General features: G+C 63.4%; 9 protein-coding genes across 10 annotated transcripts; 4 read left to right on the top strand and 5 right to left on the bottom strand.

The window, feature by feature from the left end:
* On the bottom strand, nt 1-3556 carry AMSG_01337 (uncharacterized protein; the record flags this gene model as incomplete). The annotated part of the gene is made up of 3 exons (XM_013906491.1): nt 1-1312; nt 1381-2816; nt 3015-3556. 3 exons carry the CDS (start codon nt 3554-3556, stop codon nt 18-20), a joined length of 3273 nt encoding a protein of 1090 aa, XP_013761945.1. The 3' UTR covers nt 1-17.
* Nucleotides 3557-3742: 186 nt separating this feature from the next.
* Nucleotides 3743-5356, top strand: AMSG_01336 (uncharacterized protein; the record flags this gene model as incomplete). Its single annotated transcript, XM_013906490.1, has 2 exons — nt 3743-4198; nt 4282-5356. 2 exons carry the CDS (start codon nt 3743-3745, stop codon nt 5053-5055), a joined length of 1230 nt encoding a protein of 409 aa, XP_013761944.1. The 3' UTR covers nt 5056-5356.
* AMSG_01335 (uncharacterized protein) lies at nt 5046-5888 on the bottom strand. The gene is made up of 2 exons (XM_013906489.1): nt 5810-5888; nt 5046-5360 (listed from the first exon to the last, which is right to left on the bottom strand). Exons 1-2 carry the CDS (start codon nt 5852-5854, stop codon nt 5187-5189), a joined length of 219 nt encoding a protein of 72 aa, XP_013761943.1. The 5' UTR covers nt 5855-5888; the 3' UTR covers nt 5046-5186.
* A 106-nt stretch (nt 5889-5994) lies between these two features.
* On the bottom strand, nt 5995-8865 carry AMSG_01334 (MmpL efflux pump; the record flags this gene model as incomplete). The annotated part of the gene is made up of 1 exon (XM_013906488.1): nt 5995-8865. One exon carries the CDS (start codon nt 8863-8865, stop codon nt 5995-5997), a length of 2871 nt encoding a protein of 956 aa, XP_013761942.1.
* A 255-nt stretch (nt 8866-9120) lies between these two features.
* AMSG_01333 (2-Cys peroxiredoxin) lies at nt 9121-10145 on the top strand (the record flags this gene model as incomplete). Its single annotated transcript, XM_013906487.1, has 3 exons — nt 9121-9277; nt 9427-9450; nt 9583-10145. 3 exons carry the CDS (start codon nt 9121-9123, stop codon nt 10077-10079), a joined length of 678 nt encoding a protein of 225 aa, XP_013761941.1. The 3' UTR covers nt 10080-10145.
* A 255-nt stretch (nt 10146-10400) lies between these two features.
* AMSG_01332 (uncharacterized protein) lies at nt 10401-15121 on the top strand (the record flags this gene model as incomplete). Its single annotated transcript, XM_013906486.1, has 2 exons — nt 10401-14192; nt 14228-15121. The coding sequence occupies 2 exons, from the start codon at nt 10401-10403 to the stop codon at nt 15092-15094; spliced, it is 4659 nt and encodes a 1552-aa protein (XP_013761940.1). The 3' UTR covers nt 15095-15121.
* Nucleotides 15106-17359, bottom strand: AMSG_01331 (uncharacterized protein). The gene is made up of 2 exons (XM_013906485.1): nt 17099-17359; nt 15106-16930 (listed from the first exon to the last, which is right to left on the bottom strand). Exons 1-2 carry the CDS (start codon nt 17282-17284, stop codon nt 15158-15160), a joined length of 1959 nt encoding a protein of 652 aa, XP_013761939.1. The 5' UTR covers nt 17285-17359; the 3' UTR covers nt 15106-15157.
* A 1187-nt stretch (nt 17360-18546) lies between these two features.
* On the top strand, nt 18547-19536 carry AMSG_01330 (uncharacterized protein). The gene is made up of 2 exons (XM_013906484.1): nt 18547-18680; nt 18901-19536. Exons 1-2 carry the CDS (start codon nt 18560-18562, stop codon nt 19527-19529), a joined length of 750 nt encoding a protein of 249 aa, XP_013761938.1. The 5' UTR covers nt 18547-18559; the 3' UTR covers nt 19530-19536.
* Nucleotides 19537-20532: 996 nt separating this feature from the next.
* Nucleotides 20533-24129, bottom strand: AMSG_01329 (the record flags this gene model as incomplete). 2 transcript variants are annotated; one of them, XM_013906482.1, is made up of 4 exons in its annotated part: nt 20533-22824; nt 22912-23259; nt 23705-24019; nt 24067-24129. In XM_013906482.1, 4 exons carry the CDS (start codon nt 24127-24129, stop codon nt 20533-20535), a joined length of 3018 nt encoding a protein of 1005 aa, XP_013761936.1. The 2 variants fall into 2 exon arrangements, with proteins under 2 accessions (XP_013761936.1, XP_013761937.1); XM_013906483.1 differs by lacking the exons at nt 23705-24019; nt 24067-24129 and adding an exon at nt 23446-23487 and having other exon boundaries at nt 20533-22803; nt 23080-23290.
* Nucleotides 24130-24193: the final 64 nt, after the last annotated feature.

Raw genomic sequence — 24193 nt, 5'->3', positions numbered from 1 at the left:
GTGTGGTACTACTTGATTTACGCAAGCGTCGTCCGGGCTGGGCCCAGCGGCGCACGCTCCTCGCTGGGCCCGCCTGCAAACGACGCATAGATTGCACTGTACCGCGCCTGCTCCTCGGTTGAGACCGACGGGCTTGATGCTGCCAGCGCCGCCTCGAGGTGCGTCACGTCTACTGCATGCACACGCGGAGGCTGCTCGCTTGTTTCCTTGCCTGGGAGTGGGTCCGCGCCACCGGCCACGAGCGCAAGACGCTCGGCCCACTCAAAGACAGGCACCGGCGCCGGCATGAGCGATGGCCCGTCGCCAAGCACAAGCACCTTCGGCTTGACCTGGACGCAAGCCGACTGTAAGGTGCTCACAGGCGTGTCAACTGAGTCAAGGACCTGGTGGACCAGTTCGATCTGGGCCTGATACAGCAGCGCCTGCAGGTCTGCGCCGGTAAAGTTGGCAGTCTGTGCAGCAATGGTCTCGAGCGCGGTGTGGGCGAGTGGCGTGAGCTCCATTTTCGACGCGTGGGCTCGGAGAATGGAGCTTCGCTGGGCCGAGTCGGGCATGCCGCAGAGAAGCGACTTGTCGAGGCGACCAGGCCGCAGCAGAGCCGGATCGATGAGGTCTGGGCGTGACGTTGCCGCCAGCACGTACACGCCTTCGAGGCCCTCGACACCATCGAGCTCGGTAAGAAGCTGGTTGACGACGCGGTCGGTCACACCTGTCGAGTCGTGCCCACGGCGTGGAGCGAGCGAGTCAAACTCGTCAAAGAACAGGATGCACGGCGCGGCGGCCGAGGCCCGCGCAAAAACACGCCGGACCGCCTGCTCCGACGCCCCGATGTACTTGTTGAGCACCTCGGGGCCCTGGACGGTCAAAAAGTTGAGACCCGACGCGCTCGCAGCCGCCCGAGCCACCATGGTCTTTCCGGTTCCGGGCGGTCCATAGAGCAGCAGTCCCGAGCGCATGCGGATCGGCGCAGATGCAAACAGCGATGCATACTTGGTCGGCCACAGCAGCGTCTCCAACAGCGTCTCTTTGACATCTTCCAGCCCGCCGACCTCGTCCCAGCTCACTCCGGGATCCTGCAGCCGCACGCCCTGCATCGCGCACGGCACAAAGCCGTCAAGCGCAGCGGCCCAAGCGGCCTGGCCGACAGTGGCTGACAGCTTCAGCTCTTCCTCGACGTCGACGGCCTTGCTGTCGCCGTTCTCGCTGTCGGACGAATCGGTCTCCCACCAGCCGGCGCCGTCAGCAACAACAACGCCAAGCGGCAGCTGAGCAGTGGCATCTTCGTCAGCGGGCTTCACCGCCGGGGAGGCGGCTGCCAGGCTGCCGCCCGGGAGAGGAGCGCGTCAAAGTCCAGCGCGTTGCACGCTCGAGTCGCCGGACCGCAGAGCCAGGCCAAGCCGCCTGGATCGAGGTCCAGGCCGCGGCGAGTGGCTAGAGCCGAGACAAGCGCGGCACGGGCATCGGGGGTAAGCGTCTCTGGAAGCTCGATAGTGTGCGAAAAGAGAGCGCCGGCAGCAAGGCTTGGATGTAGGGCGTCGCGCGCAGTTGCGGTAGCGAGCGCAGCGATGGGCGCTGACGGAGGAGCCTTGCGGAGTTCGGCAACGAGTGCGGCTAGGTATGACGCCAGCTGGGCGGCCCTCAGCGGAACGCCAGCGTGAACTTGCCCTTCGGTGGCACCAGCGAGCGTGTCCAGATCGTCTAGGATGAGCAGTGCCGGCTTGGTGGCTACAGCTTCGGCAGCGGCACGCGCAAGATTGGCTTTGACCACCGCCAGCGGCTCAGACGCTAGACTGGCACACGGAAGGTAGACAGGCGTTACGCCGCAGCTCGCGGCAGCTGCCAGTGCAGCAGCGCGGGCGATCGTCGACCGCCCGCTACCGCTTGCACCAACCAACAGAGGCAGCGGGGCAGCCTCAGAGAGCACTGGTCCTCTCGATTGGACAAAGTGGGCAAGGACAGCCCGGGACGCGCTGTCGAGCGCCTCATCCATGCCGCCGACCTCGTCGGGGTGGAGCCAGTCGTGGTGGAGAGGCGAGAGATGCAGAGGAGGTGCGGCGACAATCTGCATCGGAGCGTGCGGCATGGCGACCGAAATACCTTGGGCCTCGTCGCCGGCAGTGAGTGCCACAAGACGGGTAGCGTCACCACCGGCCTGGCACTCTGCGCAGGCCCGCGGGCACCCGACAACCGCAGGACATGGCAGCAGGCCAGCGGTGAGCTCAAGTACGGAACTGATGCCAGCCTGCAGGCACGTCTCACATACAGCATCACCGGCGGACGTAGGTGCAGCTTGGATGACCGGGGCGGCGTCGGGGTGCACAGGGATCGGCAGCGCCGACGACAGCACAACTGAGCCGAGCGCCAGTGCCGCTTCGGCCCCGCCTGTTGCGCCAAAGATCGACAGCGCAAGAGATGCCGCAAAACTGGCATTGCTATACAGCACCTGAGGAGCCGGAAGGAGCTCGGGCGGAACTGGCAGCGCTACAGCGAGGAGACGCGGGGCGGTGGGATCATGCACGAGCGTGGCTGACGCGAGACGACGGCGGAGCGCGGGGAGCGAGAGCTGGTCATACTCAAGCTGTCCGCGGTCCGAGATCCACTCTGAAAGCGATGGCTCAGACGCGATGAATCCACCGGGCACATCAAGCGAGGCCGCGACAGCAAGCGACGGCCTCCCGTCACCGGCAAAGCACACGACCGGAATGGTGGCGAGGACAGCGGCAAGACCCGGTGAGGCCGCCACAAACGGTGAGGCAAGAAGGCTCGCCATTACGTCAGGATGATACAAAACGCGGGTCCACGAGTTGTCAAAGATGCTGTCGGGCGCGAGCGTAAGGTTGCGCAGCTGAGTCGTGGCTGCCGGCAGCCTCACCGGCTCAGCGCCGGGATGGGGGTCAGATTTCAGCGTTGGGGCCGGCGTCGGGACCGCGGCGGGGATTGTGGATGGCAGTGGGCTGACAGGTCGAGGAGCGGGCGGAGCAGGCGGGTTTGGCGGCTGGGGCTGTGCAGGCAACGGTCGCGCGCGGGCCCGCGGAGCGATGATGATCTCGGTGTCCGGCTCGAGCATGACAAGATGATCTGGCGCGGTGTCCTGGACAACAAATGAGGCCCGTGCGGAGCGTGCGTGGATGACAAGTGTCTGCCCGCGAAAGACAATCCGGACTTGGGCCAGCAGCGAGGCCTCGAGCAGGCCGGCGGCGGTGGCGACCACCTCCCAGTCGTCGGGCGAGGCCGGGACGAGCAGGACCTGAGCAGCGGGGGCGACGGTAGGGACGGGCGTGACGGAGACCGAATCCCCGTGGCGGAGGCCCAGTGCCGCTGCGTGCGCGGCCCCGAGCTCCAGCACATGTGGTGGGCCGGCCGCGGCCATTGGCGGCGGCGTGGTGGTGGCTGACCCGTCCCAGTACACAAAGTGCTCGTCGGGCACCGCCGGCGAGGTGACGCGCAGAACGAGGGCGGCCCTGCCCGAGGAGGCGAGGATGGCGGCGACGACATCAGCCGAGAGGGCGGCAAAGGTCGTTGCCTTGCCCGGGCTTACTACCACAGCCAGCTCCATGTGGGGAGGGGGGAGGGGTGAGGTGGTCGTGCTCTGACAGTCGCCCCGGGGGGTACTTGACTTAGCGCCGGGTGCGGTACGGGCCAGGTCTCGAGGCCACAGGGGAGAATGGCGGCGAGGGCCGAGCGAGAGCTAGAGAAGGAAGGGAGATCGGGATCGCGCGCGAGGCGGCCGCCGCCGCTGGTGATGCCGGCGGACGCGGATGGGGCGGACGGCGAGGGGAAGGCGCAGGAGCTGGAGTTGGCACCCGTGCTGACGCCAGGGCCTGGTCCGGAGCGCTGGACCGGAGACTGGGCGGCGGACACGCTGGGTCCTGCGCAGACTGTGCTGGTGCACCGGCTGGTTGGCGACGGCGGAGGGTGGCGGACGCGGTGGGGGGAGGTGGCAGTGGCCGACGCTCCGTTTGCGCACGGCGCGCTGCGCGCGTGCTGGCGGGCGACGGTGTCGTGGGCGGTCGGCGAACCGTATGTGGTGAAGCAGTACATGTCGCCTGATGCCGATGTGCCGGCCAACTATGTGGCAGACGTGCAGATGCAGACGCGGGCGCGAGCACTGGCCGATGCGTACAACGCGGCGAGACCGCCGTTGCATGTCGAGCTCCTTGAGGCGATAGTGCTCGAGCTGCTTCCCGAGGCATCCGCCGTAGTGGCCAAGGCGAAATGCCTGAGGGTTTTGCGCACGATGGTGGACGGATTGGGGCGTATGGCGTGGTGATGGCGTGTGAGCGGTTTGTCGCCGGCAACTACGTCAAGCACTCAAACAACGGCGGCGTGGTGGGCCATGTCGGCGCAGCAGGCGGAGTTGTCCGCAACACGCCGCAGGCCTTTTCGCACTTTACCTATGCCGTCACTCAGGGCGAGGCAGTAGTGGTCGACATCCAGGGCGTCGGCGACGTGTACACGGATCCGCAGATCCACACCCGGTCGGCGGAACAGACGCTTGGCGATCGTGGGGTCCGCGGCATGGCTCTGTTCTTTGCCACCCACCTCTGCTCACCTGTGTGCGCCAAGCTCGGATTGCGGCCGTTCCAACTCTCGCCGGCAGAGATAGAAGCGTTGGCGGCGACGCGAGTGGCGGGCACGACGGTGCCTGCGACGCCGGTTGCCGGCGACGGCCGTGAGCGGTGGCCGGCGCTGGACGCGCAGGCCAAGTTTGTGGGTGCATTTGCGGCGGCGGTAGCGACAGATATGGCCTGGATTGCAGCGCTGCCGGACGTGTTTGACGCGCCGGCATCTTCAGAGGTGCGGCGCGACGCCGACCTGCACTATGCGCTCGCGCAGCACTTTGTGCGCGACCGTTCTCGGGCGCTGTTCCACCTCGTGGTTGCGGCGCAGGGCGGGTGCGAGGAAGCGCAGCAGGCGGTAGTGGCCATCAAGGTCCAGTTCCATCGGCCCGATGCCGGTCAAAGTGGAGGTGGAGCGCTTTGGCTGGTGGCGGTGGCGGCGGCTGTGGCGGCTTTTGCGGCTGGGTGGCTGGTGGCGGGGCGACGTCGAGGTTGATGTTGATGTGTTCATTGGGGGGCACGAGGTGCGACGTCCACAGTCGTCACTCGGGAACAGCACAAGTCTACAAAGGAGAAGGTATGCAAGGGGGCGGAAGCGCGATCAGTGCGCTGTGAGCCGCGCACGGATCAGTTGTACACCGCAAAGAACACAAAGGAGAGGAGGAGCATGAGCGGGCCGTGCCAGGCAAAGAGGAACCAGGCAGTGCGAGAGAGCGAGAGCCGTGAGCCAGCAGACGCCATGGAAACCGTGCCGTCGTCATTGTGGGTGGCGACGTTCTCGGCAGTAGCGAGTGCCATCAGCTGCAGTTGATCGGGAGTGGAGGAGGTGAGTCGGGGGCGGTGGAGCAGGCAAGCGTGCGGGGAAATCAAGCCGTGGTGGTGCAGGGCACGCGATGACAGCGTGGCATGACGGCGAGAGCTGATGTCGCAGAGGCAGAGGTAGGAGGCTAACGTGCTGCGCGTGGTCAGGGGCGGTTGGGGAGCTGGCCAGGTAGGGCAAGGGGGGAGGGGGGGGGGAACAGGGGTGGCGGCAGTGACAGGGTGCAAGCGGATAAATGGTGGAACAGAATGGCCGGGCGAGTGGCTTTTTTTCCACTGAAACGGCGGGGGCTTGCGCCAGCCAGCCAGGGTAGGCATGGGGAAAGGGAGGCAGGGGAAAGAGAGCAGGGAATGAAGATGAGGGGTGTAAGAGGGGGGAAATGAGGCGGGGAGGATGGGGTGGGGGGGGGGGGGGGGGGGGGGGCTCGTACGCAGAAGAGTGCAAAGCATGCGATGGCGGCGGTGGTCTTGACCATTGTTCCTTGTTAAGCAACGTGAAGAGAAGCGTTACACTCCAGCGAACGTCAAGTCACGGGTCCCCCATTCGTCAGTCGCGGGTCGCCAGCGAGTTGCCAGCGGTTGGCGTTGGTGCGACAAGGCTTGCAGCCTGGCCTGTTTATGCGCCGACCGAGGTCGGCTCGAGGAGATCGTTGCCAAAGTCGTCGACGGAAGAGGCGGTGGGCTTGCGGCGGCATGAGGGGCAGCAAGGGTTCCAGCCTGCGAGCGAGCGCGGGAGCGGGGCGAGGGTGATGGGGGCGAGGCGGCCGGGCCACCAGTTCCAGTCGCCAAAGAACGACATGATAGAGGGGACGAGGAAAGTGCGGACAACAAAGGTATCGAAGAGGACGGAAAAGACGAGGTAGAAGGCCAGCTGGTTGATGACGGCGACGTTGGAGAGGAGGAGGCCCGAGAAGGCGATTGCCATGATGATGCCAGCGGCGGTGATGATGGAGCCTGTGCGCGAGAGGCCTTTGATGGCGGCATCGCGGGTGGCGAGGCCAGTGGAGCGGTACTCTTGGACGCGTGTGGTGTAAAAGATGTCGTAGTCGAGGGTGATGCCAACGACGATGGGGAAGACGACAACAGGTGGGAGCCACTCGATCGAGCCGAACGAGTGCAGGCCCGGGATGTGGGTCCACTCGAGGAGCGAGTACTCGTAGGTGAGGGTGGCCATGCCGTAGACACAGATGATGGTGAGACCGATGGTGAGGACGGCGCGAAGCGGCATAAGAACGGAGCGAAAGGCGACGCCGACCATGACGAGAACGACGCCTGCGGTGATGGAGATCATGATGGGGAACCAGTAGTACGCCGACTCAATGGCGGACCACGAGCCGGCGGGCATGCCGGCGAGGTAAAAGTCGAGGCCGTGCTTTGCAGAGAGGCCGTTGAGCGAGGTGCGCGCCTCCTTGTACCAGGTGTGGCCAAAGCGCGAAATGGGGTCAAAGAGCGGAGTAAACTCAAAGAGCATGGCGTGAGCGTCAGAGGAGACAAAGGTCTGCTGCGCAGTGCGGAGGCCGCGACAGTCGGACGAGTTGTAGGCCTCGCCGGCGGCGTCGTTGCAGATTTCAAGGAGCGCGTAGGGGATGGCCTCGCCGTTGGCATAGGCGACGCCGGTAAAGTCAGACGGCTGGGTGTTGGGCAGCCGCGAGAGAGTGTTGACGACGTCGTGTGCGGCTTTGAAAAAAGGCGTCGAGAGCACCGAGGTGTTGCCCGGCGCCTCGATGAGGATCCAGTAGGGATAGACCTTGCCGTAGCCAAACTCACCGCACATGTCGAGGTAGGCGTCGGTGACTATCGAACCGCGCGGAAGGTCGAGGTCGATGGCGTCCGACGGCGAGTAGTTGAGGGCGTGCATATCAAAGGGGATGGTGGCGGCGACGACGAGGATGAGGATAATGACGTTGTAAGGCCATGACTGAGTGAGGTGGCCAATCTTGTACCAGAGCGAGCGGCGGACCTTGGTCGAGTTGACAAAGGCATGGTGCTCCTCAGCCTCGACGGCAGAGAGCGACGAGGCGGCGAGGCCCGACGACGGGACCGGGATCAGGCCCGGACGCAGAGGATGGCGCCCAGCTCCGCGAGCCGATGGCCCGACAAGGCGGGCGCCGATTGGGGGCGAGGCGACGGCTTTCGGTGAGGCCTCAAAGGCCTTGAGGGTAGCAAGGAGCGGCTTGTTCTCGGCAAGACCCGAGGTAGCGAGGCGGCGCGGCGACGACGGCGTGGAGCTTGCTGGGCTAACACCCTGGGTCGGGGTGCGGAGGCTGGCGCGGACGCCAGCCGGCGCAACGACAACAGCGTCGCTCCCGCGGGCCGGCGGGCTCGAGCTCCGCGACGCAGCGCAAAGCGAGGTCCAGAACCGGCCGGCGCTGCGCCACGAGAGCGGCTCGATGCAGCGCGAGAAGAAGCTCGGAAAGGTGAGGAGAAGCGCCGGCGTGAGCGACATGTTGACGAGCAGGGTGATGGCGATGGCGACGGCGCAGCCGACGCCAGTCGAGACCATGAGGTCGAGCGGGAAGATGACGAGGCCAAGGAAGCAGACCATGAGAGTGAGACCCGAGACGACAATGGTGTGGCCAGCAGTGGAGAGCATGACAATGACGGCGTCGTGCGACGAGTGGCCGGCGCGGATAGCCTCGGCATAGCGGGTGAGGAGGAAGAGCTCGTAGTCGATGTTCATGGCAATGAGAATAGACATCATGAGCGACGGCACAAACGAAATGATGTCCAGCGTCTGCGCCACGCCAGTCATGATGGCAAACGAGACAAGGGCCGAGGTGGCGATGGCGGCCAGCGGCAGGACCATGAGCCTCGCCGACTTGAGGATGTAGGCAAGGACAAGCATGGCGAGCGGCATAACAATGCCGTCCATGAGGCCCATGTCGCGCTCAATCGATGACTGCATGAGGGGCATAAAGGCCGGCAGGCCGATGAGGACCACGCCGTACGGGCCCGCAGGCCGGAGCTCGGTCAGCTTGCGCTGCAGGAACTGGGCGTAGAGGACGGCGTCCGAGTCGGCAAACGGAACGTTGATGTCGATGGTGATGATGGTCGACGCGTTGCGGGCGCCAACCAGCTCATCGGCCATGACAGGCGGCAGACCCTGGGCGAGGAGGCCAAAGTACGAGGCGTAGCCCTGAAGACACGGCGTGCCGCAGTAGTCGGGCGTGTAGGCGCTGACAACCGAGGCGAGGGCGGCGTCAAAGGCGGCGATGGCCGGGTCGAGGGCCGACACGCTCCCGCTGTCGGCATAGACGTAGACCACAAACGAAGAGTCCATGGGGTTGAGCCGTGGAAAGTGGCCTGCGAGCGCCTTGTTGGCATGTGCTGCCTGCGACTTGGCCGGCGGGGTAAAGGTGTTGGTGGTCGAGGTGATCAGCCGTGGGCCGAGCCAAGCCGAGACGCCCAGTGCCAGCAGCCAGAACACGAGGATGCCGACCCTCGTCTTGTGCACTGCAGCCGCGTAGGCCCTGGCCACCCTAGCCATGGTGTTGCAGCAGAGGAGGAGGTGGGCGGGGTGGGTGGAGTGTGGGGTGCGGGTGCGGGTGTGGAGCGGGCAAGGCAGGGGCAGAGGGCCTCGCACTCGCACATGGGTCCGGCATCACTCTCCGGGGCAGAGGTCGGCCTATTCGCGTCACCTGCAAAAAGAAAGGGCATGGAGGGGAGTTTGGCAAGGGGGAGGACGAGGGCGAGGGTGAGGACCACTTGTCGACTTTACTTTTTGCTCCGAGACTGTGCTGATATGAAGGTTGTGATTGCTGTGGCTGTAGCCTGTGTGCTGGCGCTTGCCTTTGGCGGCGCGGTTGCCCAGCCGCGTGTGCAGACACCAGCGCCGTTGTTTGAGGCTGACGCTGTGCTCAACAAGGAGTTTGTGCGGGTCTCGCTGGACGACTACAAGGGTAAGGAGGAGGGGGAGGGGGAGGGGGAGGCCGAGGTGTGCATGTCGTACTCACGTTGGCGATTTGACTGCTCCTGATCGGTGGTTGTGCTGCACTGCGCTGCGCTGCACTGCGCTGCGCTGGACGGGCGATCTGTGGTGGGATCACAGGCAAGTGGGTGGTTCTCTTCTTCTGTAAGTTGTTCGTGTGGGTCGTGGGTCGTGGGTCGTGGGTCGTGGGGAGGTGGAAGGAGGGGAAAGTGGATTGGTACTCACGAGTAATACTGCGGTCGATGTGTTGTGGGGACTGGTTTCCAACATGAACAGATCCTCTCGACTTTACCTTTGTGTGTCCGTCGGAGATCATCGCGTTCTCGGATGCGTACAAAGAGTTTGAGGCGCTGAACACGGCGGTGCTCGCGGCTTCGGTCGATTCCAAGTTTACCCACCTTGCGTGGCTCAAGACCAAGCGGACCGAGGGCGGGCTCGGCGACATTGCGTTCCCGATCATCTCGGATCTCGAGAAGAAGATTGCCGACAAGTACGGCGTGCTTATCACCGAGGGCGAGGACGCCGGCGTGGCGCTGCGCGGCCTGTTCATCATTGACCCGGAAGGCATTCTCCGCCAGATCACCATTAACGATCTTCCGGTCGGCCGTTCGGTCCACGAGACTCTGCGTGTGCTCAAGGCCTTCCAGTTTGTGCACAAGGCGGGCGACAACACCGTGTGCCCGGCTAACTGGCAGGAGGGTGCGCGGACGATGAAGGCCGATCCCGAGGACTGCAAGGAGTACTTCCGTGCCGTCTTTGAGGATACCGAGTAGCCGTCTCACGTAGTAGGCGAGCCAAAAGGCCGCAAAGATATGCCAGCAAAGATCATCTGCATTGCAGCCACATGGAGGTGGCCCGGTACAGATCATGACGTAGTTTGCCAGGCAAAAAGTGGGAAGAGTTGCGAACAGCGGCACGAGGTGGCGTCCGACGGCCGACCGCCGCCAGCCCCCCCACACCGCCACTCGCCCTCCCTCCCGCCCCACACGGGCCACTCTTCTCCCGCTCCCCTACACCACTTGACACACCCACGTACAGTATACACACACACACACAAACACACACGAAACACTCGCCAAACGTTTACAGAGGGAATGATTCGGACGGCCGCCACGCTGGCAGTGTCGCTGCGGCACGCGCCAGCCGTTGTGGCGCCGCCAACGGCAGTCGCGTCGCTGGCCGGCATGGCGCTCGCGTTTACGCCGGTGGAAGCCGAAGAGCAGGCGGCGACGTTTGCATGGGGGCCCGGAACAGGGACCGGGCTCACAGCCTTTGCCGCGCACGAGGCCCTCGGTCTTGTGGCATACGCGCCCAACTGCGCCAACCCTGCGGTGTATGTACTGGCGCACCCGTCTCTCGATGTGCTGGCGACGCTCGAGGCCTCATCGGAGCTCACGGTCTCGGCGCTTGCCTTCTCTCCATCGTCCGAAGTGCTCGCAGTGCTCTCGCATCCGCCGCATCCGGTGCTCACGCTCTGGAGGTGGCAGACCGGCGAACGGCTGGCGAGCGTCGTGGTCTCCGATTCGGTCTTTCCCGCACTTTCGCAGCCGTATGCCCGGGTGCTCCCGCGGCTGATCTTTGACGTGGCCGACGAGACCCGGCTGGTTATTGTTGCCAACGGCTCGCTTGCTCTCGCGCAGTACGAGCAATTCAATCCGCCTGCGCTGCGGGCTGTGGTCCGCGGCCTCGAGCTGAACGATGGGCACGAGGTGCAGGCTGCGTGCTGGGCCACTGGCGGGACGCTCATACTCGGAACGGCCGGCGGTGCGCTGCTCGCATGGCCACTGGTCGATGCTGGTGACGGAACTGCTGTCGCCCCCATGCTTCTGGAGGAGGCTGTGGAAAGTAATTCCGGCGGCGTCGCGGCCGTGGTCTTCACCGACGACGAGACGGTGGTGACCGGCGGCGCCGACGGTGTACTCCGATGGTTCACCCTCAGCCGCAATGAGGCGGACGGTGAGGTGTGTGGAGCAACGGTCACCGGTCTTCAGTCGCTTCCGTCATCGGCAGCCATTGCGCACGTGATTGTTGCCGAGACGTCGAGCCACTGGGTGGTGGTCAACACTGCCGGCGAGACGTACATGCGGCGGGAGGCCAACAGCGACTTTGCGCTGGTGGCGTCTGGCGTGACGCAGCCCGCAACGGCGCTGGCTCCGTTCCCGACCACCCATGCTGTGGCATTGGCAACAGCAGCGGGCACTATCTCAGTGTGGAACTACGTCTCGGGCTTCCACATCTCAAGCACACGGGTGGACGATCCGGTGTCTGTACTGGGCCACGCGCCGCTCGCGCCGCTCCTTGCCGCTGGGTCGTACAATGGAGTGGTGCGGCTGTTTGACGTGACCGAGGCGACGGCGGCCATGGCGCCGCCGCGGCTTGTCTTCCGCCGCCGGCTCCACGCCAAGGCTGTCACCACCGTGGTATTCTCGCCGGATGGGCGCTGCATGGCAAGCGGTGGCATCGACGGTCGCATTCTGGTTGTGGTCCTCGACGCCAGCTCGGAAACCTTGGCCAGCGACGCCTTTCCGGTCCTCCGCTCGGTCGAGCTGGGTTCGCCGGTGGTGAGTGCGCAGTGGAGCACGGTGCCAAATGCGGGCGGCAGCAGCCTGCTTGTGGTCACCGCTGCAGGCAACGTGGTCGAGGTCCGCGGAGCTGATGGGCCTGCGCAGACCGCGGTCAGCCTCGTGACGATGAACCCGGACTTTCCGGTTGTGGCGGCGCTGCGTGCGCCGAGCAGCTCGAGCCGCGGACGGTTGGGCGGGAGCGGCAGAGGCTCTGTCTTTGCGCTCGCCATGGACGGTGCGTTCAAGACGTACACGCTGCCGGAGCGACAAACCGACATCACGCCGGCCAACGCCGAGTATGCCGGGCATGCCAAGCCTGGCGGCGTGCTAAGCCTCGCGCCCAACAGCGAGTGGGTGGCGACAGGCGGGTCGGACGGGGCGGTCATGCTACGGCCTGCGGGCGAGCTGGGAAAGGCGCCTATTTCGCTAGTTCGACATGGTTCTGCTGCGCACGGCGTGGGTGTTCTGGCCTGGTCGTACGACTCGCAGTACTTGTTCTCGGCCGGGCCCGACGGTGGAGTTTTTGCCTTTGTCGTCTCATACCCGTCGTGGTGGTCGGTACCGGAGAGCGAGGTGCCTGCGCTGGCAGGCCTCGCGCTCTTGCCGACACTCGAGGCCGACTCTGCACCGACGGCGTCCGAGCCGGATGTGGTGGTTGCCGAGGCGCTAAAGGTGGCCAAGGCCGAGGCGCAGCAGAAGCTCGCGGTCAAGGCTGCACGGCTGACGCGGGTGAGTTCGCTCCAGACCCGGTTTCAGGTCATTCTCGACGCCAACCGTGCTGTCTTGCCGATCGAGCAGCTGGAGGAAGAGGCATTTGTGGTTGACCCCGAGTGGGTTGCGCTGACGCTCAAGGCCGGCGACCAGGCTGCGTTTCTCGAGTCTGAGCGGCTGCGGTTTGCCAACATTAACGTGGACGCCGCGTGTGCCGCGATCATCAGCTCGTGCTGGGAAGCGATGTCCGAGGCCGGGCTCCGGCTGAAGGGCTTTGACACCCCGGTGATTGTGGCTTCGTACCCGCTGCCGCGCTCGACAGCCGAGGGCGAGCGTGCGGTGGCGAAAATCCGCGTCCTCCGCAGAGTGGAGCTTGCGGCCGAAGCAGCAGCCGAGGAGGAGGCGGCCAAGGCAGCAGCGTCGGCGGTGAGCAACAATAGTCCCAATGTCCGCCCGCCACTGGGCTCTGCGCCGCCGCCGTCGCCGCTGGCGGCACTGCGGCACCCGCAGCGGCGCCGACGGGCGTCTGTCATCTCGCTTGGGCTCCCTTCGGGCGGCTCGGGCGCCGGCTCGGTGGGCTCGCCGGGCTCGGAGCTCGGCTCGTCGTTTGACATGGAGAGCCAGTACTCGGATGACGGCGAAGGAGTGACCAAGAGCTCACTGCTGTACTCGCCGTTCCAGCTCAACACGCGCAACCGGCAGATTTCGCAAATGCACATGCTCCGGCACCGGATCCGGGCCACCAAGCGCAAGTTCAACGCCGAGGCGAGGCGTGTGCTCAAGGCCAAGGCTGCAGCGATTTCGGCGATTGAGGAGCGGAATGAGCGGATTGCCGTCATTCTGAGTGAGCTTGACGAGCCTGGCGAGGTGGTGACTCCTGCGCTTTCTGCTGAGGAGATGCCGTCGTCGGTGCTGAGCGTGAGCGACGCTGAGATGGGCATCGAGCGGTTTGTGCCGCCCGAGGAGGTGGCTGCCGCCGAGGCAGCGCGTGCTGCCGAGGAGGCGCGGCTGCTGCTGGAGCGCGGTGACGACTCGGGCGAGCGTGCGCTGGAAGAGATGATGTACGGCAAGGTGGAGGAGCGGACCAAGGACGCGCTGCAGGTCTCGCTGGAGCGCCCCGAGTGGATGGACAAGCCGACGACCGAGCTGACTGAGGAGGAGGTGCGAGCGGTGAAGGAGTTTGAGGCGCGGGTGCAAGAGGCACAGGAGGAGGCGCAAAAGTACCGCCGGGCACTCGAGACCGAGCTCAAGAAGCTGCGGGTGGCAAATGCAGAGGAGCGCGCTGGGTTTGACGCTACCCTCGCGGAGCTGTTTAACGCACGGCTGCGAACCGACATGTCTGTGTGTGAGGACGAGCTGCGGATCATCAAGCTCGCCAGCAGTCTGCTGCAACGGTCGCGCGACGCCGGGCGCGAGGCTGCGCTTGTTGACGAGCTCGAAGGCACGCGCGTGGCTGCGGCGGACGCAGCCCACGAGCTTGCCGAGTTTGAGGCGATTCTTGACGCGGCTCGCGGCGAGTACGAGGCCGCGCGGGCCGAGGAGGCTGCGCTCGAGCGCGAGTTCAAGACCTCACTGGCCGGGGAGGACTTTCACCGTAAGGCACTGTTCGAGGTCTTCCGCGGACGGAGCTCGGGCGGCCGGCCGAGGTCTCAGACGCGGTGTGGGACCGGGTGTGGACGGCGCGCGAGGAGCGCGCTGAGCTCGACGAGCACGTTCGGCGGTGCGGAGGCGTGGTGGCCAAAGTCCGAGCGCAGGTGGCCGAGGTGGAGGCGCAAGCAGGCGAAGCGGCGCAGGCGATGGACGCCAAGCTTGCGGAGCTCAACGCGTTCCGTGAGGAGCGTGCGCGGTCGTTCCTCAATCTGGAGATCCAGCTGACGCTCAAGCAGGGCCAGGACGAGGCAAGCTTGGGGCGCAACGTCATGGTCGATCGCTCGCTAGTGGAGCGACTCAACACACGGATCCGCGAGCTCGGCGAGGCAAGGCTTGGCATTCTGGAGGAGATCAAGGATGTCAAGGCGCGGGTGGCACTCGTCGAGTGGGAGGTTGCCAAGAACGCGCTCGTCTGTTCCGAGATTGCGGACGAAATCCGCGACTTTCAGCTGCTGCGGGTGACCAAGTCGCTGCAGGAGCTGATCAAGGGTGGCGGAACCGACAAGCGCGCCACCGAGGTGGCCAACCTGGAGCGGCGGCTAGCAGCGGCGGCGGCCAACCACGAGAGCCGCCGCGCCGAGCTCGGCACGCAGCTTGGGCGAGTCCAGGCCGCAACCGCTCGGGTTCGCGAGGAGAACGCGCTGCTCGAGTCGCGCGAGCGCGAGCTGGTCGCCGGCGTTGAAGAGCGCCGCCGCATCGCCTCTGTCCAGGCCCAGCGCGAGGATGGCGGTGCTTCGGCCCGCGAAAAGCGGGTCCGCGCCAAGCGCCGCCTCGTTGAGCGCCTCAAGATGGGCAAGGCCGAACTCGAGCGGCTGCAGGCCGAGGCGGACATTGTCCGCGCCAAGGTTTGGCCGCGGCTGTAGGTGTGTGTGGATAAAACACGGTAGCGTTTTAGGAAAGGGTTGGCGGCCAGTTGGACGCCACTACTACACGCTTGATTCAGACGGGTCGAGGGCTGAAGACGAGGCTGACGCTGATACGACGTCGAGTGGAGGGTCTCGGGCTACGGCGCGAGCGCGCCGAGAGTGCCTCGCATAGCCAAAGGCAGCGGAAGCGGCGAAAGCGATGAAAACAACGGCAGCGGAAGCGAGAGCGACAATACTCGAGGTCGACGAGAGGCCAGAGGGCTTGGAGGCGTTGGCTTGGTTGTCATCAACGTTGGAGACCGAACCCTGGACGTTACCTGTGGCGGCGACCGGGCTGACCGGCGACGGCAAGACTGGCGTTGTCGCGGGCGCGATGCAAGAGGCGCGAACGACGACGATGCGGTTTTTTGCATCGAGGTCAGAGCATACTGAAGCCGATGACGACGCGCTCCCAGAGCCGAGAAGTACAGCAAACGAAGTGCGGGTGGTCTTGGCGGGCGTTAGCGGGACCGAGGTTGTGTACGCCACCTCATACTTGAAGCAGTCGACCGAGAGGCACGAGACGGAAAAGAGGGTGAGCGAAGCATCATCGGCAACCACAAGATTTCCCCCGTTAATTATGCCTCTCGATGTGGTAGGCGAAGCCGACGCGGTGCGCGTCTTGGAGATCGGGGGGGAAATCAAAAGGGTGCCCGGCTTGAGCTGGCGGAATGAGTTGACGGGAACGGTGACGCGGAAGATGTCGGGCAGCGACGGGTCGGCGTGGACGGTGAGGAGCACGGCCGTGCCAGGCTTCTTGGTTGCGTCATCACCATCAACAGTGCCGTGGACGGTGACGATGCTCGGGCCAAAGACGGTGATGCCGCCCGGGTTGAAGCCGGGATCGAGGTCGGTTGAGACGACGGCGACATAGCGGTAGGAGGACACAACCCGCTTCTTAATCTTGCCACGGCGAATAAAGGCACGGGTCCCGATCTTGATCGGCAAAGCTGTCTTGGGCGGTGGGGTCTTGAGCACCTCCTCGTCAGTGACAACAAAGGCGTAGACTTGTGGAGTCTTGCTGAGAGTGTCGATGGCAAGGGCGATAGTTCCGGACTCTTCCTCTCGCACCTCGGCGGCATCGGGCTTGTCAAGGTCGACAAAGGCTGAGAGCAGCCGTTTGTCGGACGCATCTATGGGGGCGAGCAAGAAATGGACGTCGCGTGCGCCCGTACCTGCCTCCATGCCGACGATACCGCGGGAGCGGGAGCCGTAGTCGCCATAGTCGATGTCAAAGAACGAATCGATGGTGCAACAATCCGCGCGAGTGTGGGTCTGGGCCCGGGAGCGAGAACGGGCGGCGAGCGACGAGATGGTGATGGCGATGACACGGGGATGCCAGACGTCATCGAGCGGGGACGGCTTGGACTTGGTCGTGCCAAGCTTGCGGCCAAGGAGAGTGGTGGCGACGAGGAGGGTCGAGCCGTCGCCGGAGAGACGGCACCACGCGCCGCGGGTCTCACCCTTGAGCTTGGTGTCGGCGACGACGACGTTGGCCGAGTTGCGGACAACGATCGAAATGCCGCCGCGCTTCTTGCCCTTGCCGAGGATGTTGGTGCAGGTGATAACGCTGCCAGGGCCAAACGTTGGCGAGTCGTACGTGAGGGTCGAGGGCGAGTCAATGCGCGAATCGGGTGGAGCTGTTTGTTCGGCCACAAAAGTGGTAGGTACGCCGGGGATGCACGCGCTCGAAGTCGGTGGGACTGACGGCGGGTGAGCTTTCGAGTCTTTGGACGACTTGGACGACTTGGACGACTTGGACGACTTGGACGAGGGTTTGGACGAGGGTTTGGACTGGGTGTGGTCAGTGTGGGCGCGGGAAAAAAGGGGAAAAAACTGACAGCGTGGGCTCGCATCTGCGTGGATGAGTGCAGGACAAAGCCTGCGGGTGGTGGCGGGCGAGAACGGGGCAGGATGGGAAGGGAATGGATGAGGCATGGGAAAGAAAATGGAGTAGCATACGCTTTTGGCTGTCTCCTTGCCGATGGGGGTAGGACTTGCGGTGAGGGGAACATAGCGGGGCCTGGTGGGCGCGGCTGCATCCTGGGCGAACAAAGACGACGGGCGCGCATTTTCTGCCGCGGCAGCGGCAACAAGCAGCAAGGCGACGAGGGCTAGCGCCACAAGAGCAGGCGGAATAGAGTGCATCGTGGGTGGCCTTGGCTGGTGAGCTGGAGTGTGTAAAGGGTCCTGTCCGCGAATTCAAGTCGAGACAAGAGTGGCCACGCTGCAATAGTGAGTAGGCTACAAGTGCCACCGGACCGTCACACGCGATTTTACATTGGCGAGTGAGGGTATGGGTGTGTGCACGTGGACTGCCAGTTGCGGCATTGTGTGCATGCCCCAAGTGGACATCAAACGGATCCGAGTTGATCACATATAGACACATGGAAAGAACGCCGCAATTCAGGCGACACGCGCACGAAGAGTTGACTTCTGTTGCCGCGACGGCTACGAGTCGCTAACACTCGCGGCCGGCTGAGCGAGACGAAGCGGCTAACACCTTACTCCGCTAAGAGCTCCGATGGCGTCGACACAGTCGGCTCTGACGGAGCGGGAACTCACCTGCCCACCCTTTCTGATGATGATGCGCGACGACGACGACGGGCGCCATCTGGGCGCCCAATTCTTGCCTTGATATCGTGTGTACGCGAGCCATCGAACAGCGCTCACGTACACGCGGTTGACTGTGCCAATTGGCACGATGTGCTGGCAAAGATGGTCAACACAGTAAATGCAAGGAACTCTCCAAGCCGTCGAGCCAGCGGAGTGACCGCTCGGCCGGCCAACAGAGAATGTGAGTGAACCGGTGCCAAAAGCAAGCAATGAGTGTGCCCATCTGCGGTGTGGATCCCCTCTCGAGAGCTATCAAAGCTCATTGGTTTTCTTTGGACAACATGTCGATTGGGAGCGTGCTGCTATTGCGGGAGGTGGGCCAAATCTTTGCCCTCGACTGTGGCCTCCTGGTGGTGGCGCACACGCAACTAACGCTGACGGCTGGCCGGTCAACTCTCGGCGCGATGTTAGCCCGAGACTAGAAGCCATCGGCCGAATGCGCCCGTGGCAGACATGTTCCTTGCTGCCACCATACTGTAAGAGTTCGACACTCGATGGGTAGCCTTTAGCGGCCTCTCGCCTGCTGTTTGTCTCAACATCAGTGCCGGCGGCGCGCGTTCATCGGTCGACTCCAAGCTGCGGAGCATCATCCGCCAGTCCTGGTGTGTCGCCGCGAGGCAGTGAGCAAGTGCCGCTGATGTGCTGGAGACACAGGAGACGCTGAATCGGGTATGAGACAGGTCGAGGTAGTTGCTCGGCGCCGAGCAGTGTGGCGGATCGGCTAATAGTTGGCACTTCTGAGAGCGGCAGGCTTGGGCGAATGCCTACGCGTGCTCCCACAACACCGCACTCCAACGAAAAAATCTGATGCAGCCTCACATCGCCAAGGTGAAGGAGGGCGTCAAGGAAATGAATCCCACGGTTGTGGCGTGGAAGCCGTTTGTTGCCCTCCTTGTTTCTGTCCTCACTTTTATCTTTATCTGCGTCGGTACGCTCTCGCTCTCTTCGGCCGTGTTGAGCCAGTTGTCAGACCGCGGTGCTCATGTGCGAGACAGGCGCCTGCGTGGCACCGCCCCCCCCCCCCCCTCCTGTGAGGCCACTCTAGGTGCGAGTAGGGTGAAGGATAGCGAACGTACCTTGGAGAGCAGCGTGAGAAGCGAGCGTACTTACAAACGGGGGAGGTACATGTGTTGCGGTGGAGAGCGCAGCTATGGGTACGCTGGAGTGGGTGAAGTTTGACGATGGCCACGTTGGCCTGTTCAAGGGCTGCGCCAAGGGCGTTGGCTGCAAGTCCATCTCGTACTTTGAGAAGCACTACGACTCCAAGTACAAGAAGTTCCGGCACGGCGGCGGCGCGGCGTTCACCTTTCTCTTCTTTGGCTTTCTCGCGCTGATGGTGGCGCTGGCGGCCAATGTGGTGGCCATCTGGGAGATCTTCACGAACGTCATTTCGCTGGAGCAGGCGCGGTTGACAGCGATGGTGGGCTACTTTGCAGTGGCGGGCAACGTGGCCTTTGCTTGGTTCCTCTATCTGTGTGTTGTGGGCAAGCCAAAGGTGAGCGGGACCAAGGGCAAGTACTCGACGGGCTTTGGCATGGCGTTCATGACCATGATCTGGGGCATCGTGTCGGCCGTGTTGATGCTCTTCGAGCGGAAGGGCATGTACCACGTTGGCGGGCGGCGGTTTTCGCTCAAGCAGAGGCAGTTTGTGCCCGACGGTGACACGCAGGGTCTTGCCGACAAGTCGGCTGCGCATGGTGCGACAGCGTACGGCGCAACCGCGTCTGCGACGACCAACGCGACGCCGTACACGCCTGCGACCGCCGCGTCGCCCTAGAAGTTACTTGTTAAGGGGTAGGATGTGCTTGACGTGATGCCGATGCCGCTCTTTGCAGTAAACGATGGCGAGCTCGATGATGGTGACGAGGCAACGATTGATCTCTCGAATGATATTGATAGTTTCCCAATGACGATTGTGTGCGCCACATAGTAGATCAAAGTATAACGCTGCTTGCGTTCGATAACTGAGTACTTGGAGCATCCGTACTTGCTGAGTCACTCTTAAGGGATGACTACAAGCGTACTGGGGGTGAGGAGGAAGGTTTGTGGTGACTCCTCGCGCTTGCCACGACTGATGTAAAAAATCTTTGCGAGTTGCACCTAAAACGCTGCAAATACTTGTTTTATATAATTCTGTAAAGAATAGTATAACTTTTTTGACTTTGTACAATTGTATTTATACTGTTATATTTTTACGTTGTAAATATATATATGTACATATATATATTATGAGAGTGTCGCGTTTCGGGGATAGCATCGCGTCTTGCATCGCGTCTTGGGGATACCGTTCCGGGAACGGTCGCAGAACACTGGCGCCCAGGACCGTTCCAGGAACGGTCGCAGGACCGTTCTGGGACCGTTCTCAGAACGGTCCCGAACTAGGCCTTTAGCACCCTTCTCCCCTCTCCTGTCCGCATGCCGCAGTCTTTACGGAATCCCCTTGTGTACAAGTTGTAGGAATGTCGTGGGTACACACATGCCAAGTGTAGACCCTATGCGCTGCGCATTGCGCATGCCAGGCGTCGAAAACCGCGCGGGCGTCGCGCGGGCGTCGTGTTCAGCCGCCCGCCACTGGCCACGGCGAACGGGAACGTTCCCACAACGTTCCTGGCGATCGCAGAGGGCGCGGATGATTGCGTCGCAGACAGGCCCGCAGCCGATGCGCATCTGCCTGCAGAACTCATAGTCGACGCGCTGCTTACTTTGACCATGCAATCCGCCCTGTAGCGACGACGCGCAGATCGGCACGGCTCGTTCTACAACTAAGTTGTGATGCATGTTTACGGCGACCCAGTTCCGCGTGACCACGACTTGCTGCGGGCGGACCTGGTGCGCTGCAGCAGGAACGGCGGGTTCGGCCACTCGCTCGGTAGCTTGCCGACCGCGGCCCCGTGCTCCTCCGCTTTCAACGATTCGACGAGAGCGATCCACTCGCTCTGTCTGCCATTGTCGACGGCTTGGTACAGCTCCATCACGCCACCCAACGCAAATACGTCGTGCGCAACCGCCATGCTGGCTGTTGAGTTGACACAACCAGGCGCGCGTGACCCGTCGCGCACCACACGGAGACGTGCCGGGTACACGGTTCCGACCGGCCGCGCAAGGTCAAAGTCAATGAGGTAACCTTTGCCGTTGTTGCCAAAGACAACGTTGCTACGGCGGACGTCGCCATGGACAATGCCCGCGGCATGGAGCTTCTTCAGCCGGGCCGCCACGTCGTCAAAGTGGGCCGTAGTCACGCCCGTGTCGTCGACCTCAACATCGGTCACAGCCTTGGTGACAACGACAGCAACATGACCAGGTAGCGCCTCGACCGTCTCGTTGTGGGGCCCGTGGAGAACGGTGAACGCTTTGTCGACCACCATCAAGCACATCCGCAGCTCGGGCGACGCAATCGTCCACGCATCCAGGTTCGGCCAGCGGCAGGAGGAGGGGCGGAACCACTTGAAGACAAATCCGGCGACAACCGCCACGTTGGGCCCAAACTGCTGCGGCGCAAGGCTTGGGTCCGCCAGGCGCTTGACCATGATCTGGGTGACCTCGGACATCGAAACTGCAAAGCCGGCCACAATGTCCACGTACGATGTGAGCGAGTCGGTCTTGAGGAGGCCCACAGCTACATGCTGCACCTGGTTTTCGCCGACAAGGTGAGCTGCAAGTTGCAGCGAGATGTTGGCGCCGGAGTTTTCCGGCGTGGGAAACGACCCAGAGAGTGAGAGGATCGAAATCACAGCAGGGTAGCCAGCAGCAGCCAGCCCCAACGCAGAAGCGTACGCCTCGACTTGTCCCCCCTTGGAGGAACTGCCGGGCTCAAAGATGCCAAAGCCGAGCTTGACCTGCTGGGAGTGGAGGCCCCAGAGTACGTCCGGCTGCGCGTTGCGGAGTACCGGGTGTTCGACCCACATCCACGTCCGCAATGGGCTTCGGTTGAACACAACAGCATCAGCACTGCGTGCGTCCGAGGAACTGGGATCATGCGAGTCTTCGCGGCTCTCGCGCGCATTCGTCACCCGAACCGGAATCTGCTCCAGTTGCGGGTTGGTCAGTTCTTTCTCCGCCTCGATCATCGCGGCAAGCAGCTCGGTTGCCCGACGGCTTGAGTCTGGACGCGACGACGACGACCCAGACTGGGCCAGCTCCGACGTGATAGCGGCCAAACGCGTTGTTGCGCGCTCGACTGATGTCGCGCTGGCGATGACCTTGTCGAGATCTGCTCGATGCTGCAAGCAAAAATCCAAAGCACTGGCCGTGTGCTTGGCCAGCTCCGTGTCACTCGGAAAGGAAGTCGAGATCTCGTCGCGAAGAAAGACGTACAGCGACGACGTGAGCTCCGAGAGGAAAGTGCGTTCGAGATGGAAGGTCTGCATTGGGTCAGCATCAAGCCCGACACACGGGCTAGAGCTGGAGGTGAAGACCAGAGGCCAGAGAGATTGGGTGATGTCACGCACAGCCTTTTGCGTAGCAGCCTGCAGGTTACCAACGCGGCTAAACATTCCCAGGGCGACGTTGTGGTCGAGCTCGACAAACTGGCGAGTGGGCGGAGAGGCAGCAGCGCCACTGCCGAGGTCTTCCGGCCCACTGGCAAGATCGGCCACGGACAAAGCTCCACTGCTTGCCGAAGGTGACTGGCTCTCCTGCTCCGGCCATCCAACCATCTTCAGGTGCCCGGTCACCAGCAGAGGGTAGAGTGCTGCCGGATCCGAGACCGGCGATAGGTGTGACGCAAAGCCCTTTGCCCTAGACTTGGAGGCCGCCCCGTGCGGCTGAATAATGCCGATCTGCGGGTGGAGCTTCTCGTTAGCCGGCGAGGCATGGGTCAGTTCTTGCGAGGCGAGTTTGAGTCGTGTCGTGATTGATTCGATCTCGGCCTCGCTGGCGCCACACGCAGTCGCTTCGCGCAGTTTGGCCTCGAGCATGACAACCTTGGCCTCGAGCACGACAACCTTGGCCTTGGCCACGTCAACCTTGGCCTCGGCCACGTCGGCATCCGTTGCGACTCCAGCATGCCGTGCGCCAATCACTGCCTCGTGCCTAGCCTCGGCCACCCCGACCTTGGCCTCGGCCACCCCGACCTTGGCCTCGGCCACGTCGGCATCCGTTGCGACTCCAGCATGCCGTGCGCCAATCACTGCCTCGTGCCTAGCCTCGGCCACCCCGACCTTGGCCTTGGCCACCCGGATCTCGGCCTCGGCCACCCCGACCTTGGCCTCGGCCTTGTCAACCCTGGTCTCGGCCTCGTCGACCTTGGCCTCGGCCACTTCGACCTTGGCCTCGGCCACTCCGACCTTGGCCTCGGCCACCCCGACCTTGGCCTCGGCCACCCCGACCTTGGCCTCGGCCTTGTCAACCCTGGTCTCGGCCTCGTCGACCTTGGCCTCGGCCACTCCGACCTTGGCCTCAGCTATGCGCACCTTGGCCTCGGCTATGCGCACCTTGGCCTCTGCTGCCTTCTCCCCCTTTCCCTCACTCATGCAGCTGTCGTACGCCGCCAGGGCAGAGTGGTAGTTCTTGTAGGCCGTTTCAACTCCCCTTCTTGCCCTGCATGCATCCTTCCGCGACCTGGCCGGTGAGTGTCTCCTCGCGGTGCTTCGCGCCAACTACGACCTTTTTCTGTACCCACTCACCCCTTGCCTTCCCCCATCCACTCCCATCCCACCCCAACCACCCCCCCACCCAGCCACACGAGCACCTACATGTCTTGGAGAAAATTCACACTCATTGTTCAACCATGAACGAGAGAGGAGTGGTGTGAGAGAGAGAGTGTGTGTGTGTATGTGCCCGGGGGTCTCGCGAGCCGCCTGATCGCCGCCTGATCGCCCGCCTCATCACCCGCCTGCTGCAAGAATTGCCACGCGACAAGGCTTGTCGCCTCGTGCCTCCATTGCCAGCCTTTTCTTCGTCGAAGGGGCATCACCAAGCTGGTGACCTGGTACGTAGCATATACGTGTCTACGAAGCGATGATCGTCGATGAGGGGCTTGTCTGGGAGAACTAGATCAAACAGCGCGACGCGCATGTCGCGGTTGTCGCCAAGAGGCGCAGAGCGTGGCTCGAGCCTGTTCGACAGTCTGAGAATGGTAAAGTAGTCGACGTCGTCAACAGTTGAGACCGGCTCCATGGCCGCGATCTCGTCGAAGATCTCGAGCGATTCGTCGTCGCGCATCAAGCGGATCGTCTGCTTATGCTCGACACCATCCTCATCCTCGTAGTACGAGATGAGAAAGTTGAAGGTGTCGACCCGCGGGCCGATGACATTGACTCCGAATGACTCGATAGCCGCAGAGGTGTGCGATCATTGCTCGCCAGCCGACGAACCATGCGTCGTGCGTCGGTGACCGTGTGGTGCCCCAGTGAGCACGACGTTGGCAGCTCGTGCATGGTCCCAGCTACTATGCCATTGGCTGCAAACGATGAGATCTCATCGACAAAGATGGTGACGAGC

This window comes from Thecamonas trahens (assembly GCF_000142905.1).
Source record: "Thecamonas trahens ATCC 50062 unplaced genomic scaffold supercont1.5, whole genome shotgun sequence".
NCBI classification, from domain to species: Eukaryota; order Apusomonadida; family Apusomonadidae; genus Thecamonas; species Thecamonas trahens.
The sequence above is the reverse complement of the archived record's forward strand: the minus strand, read 5'-3'. Positions and strand labels throughout refer to the sequence as shown.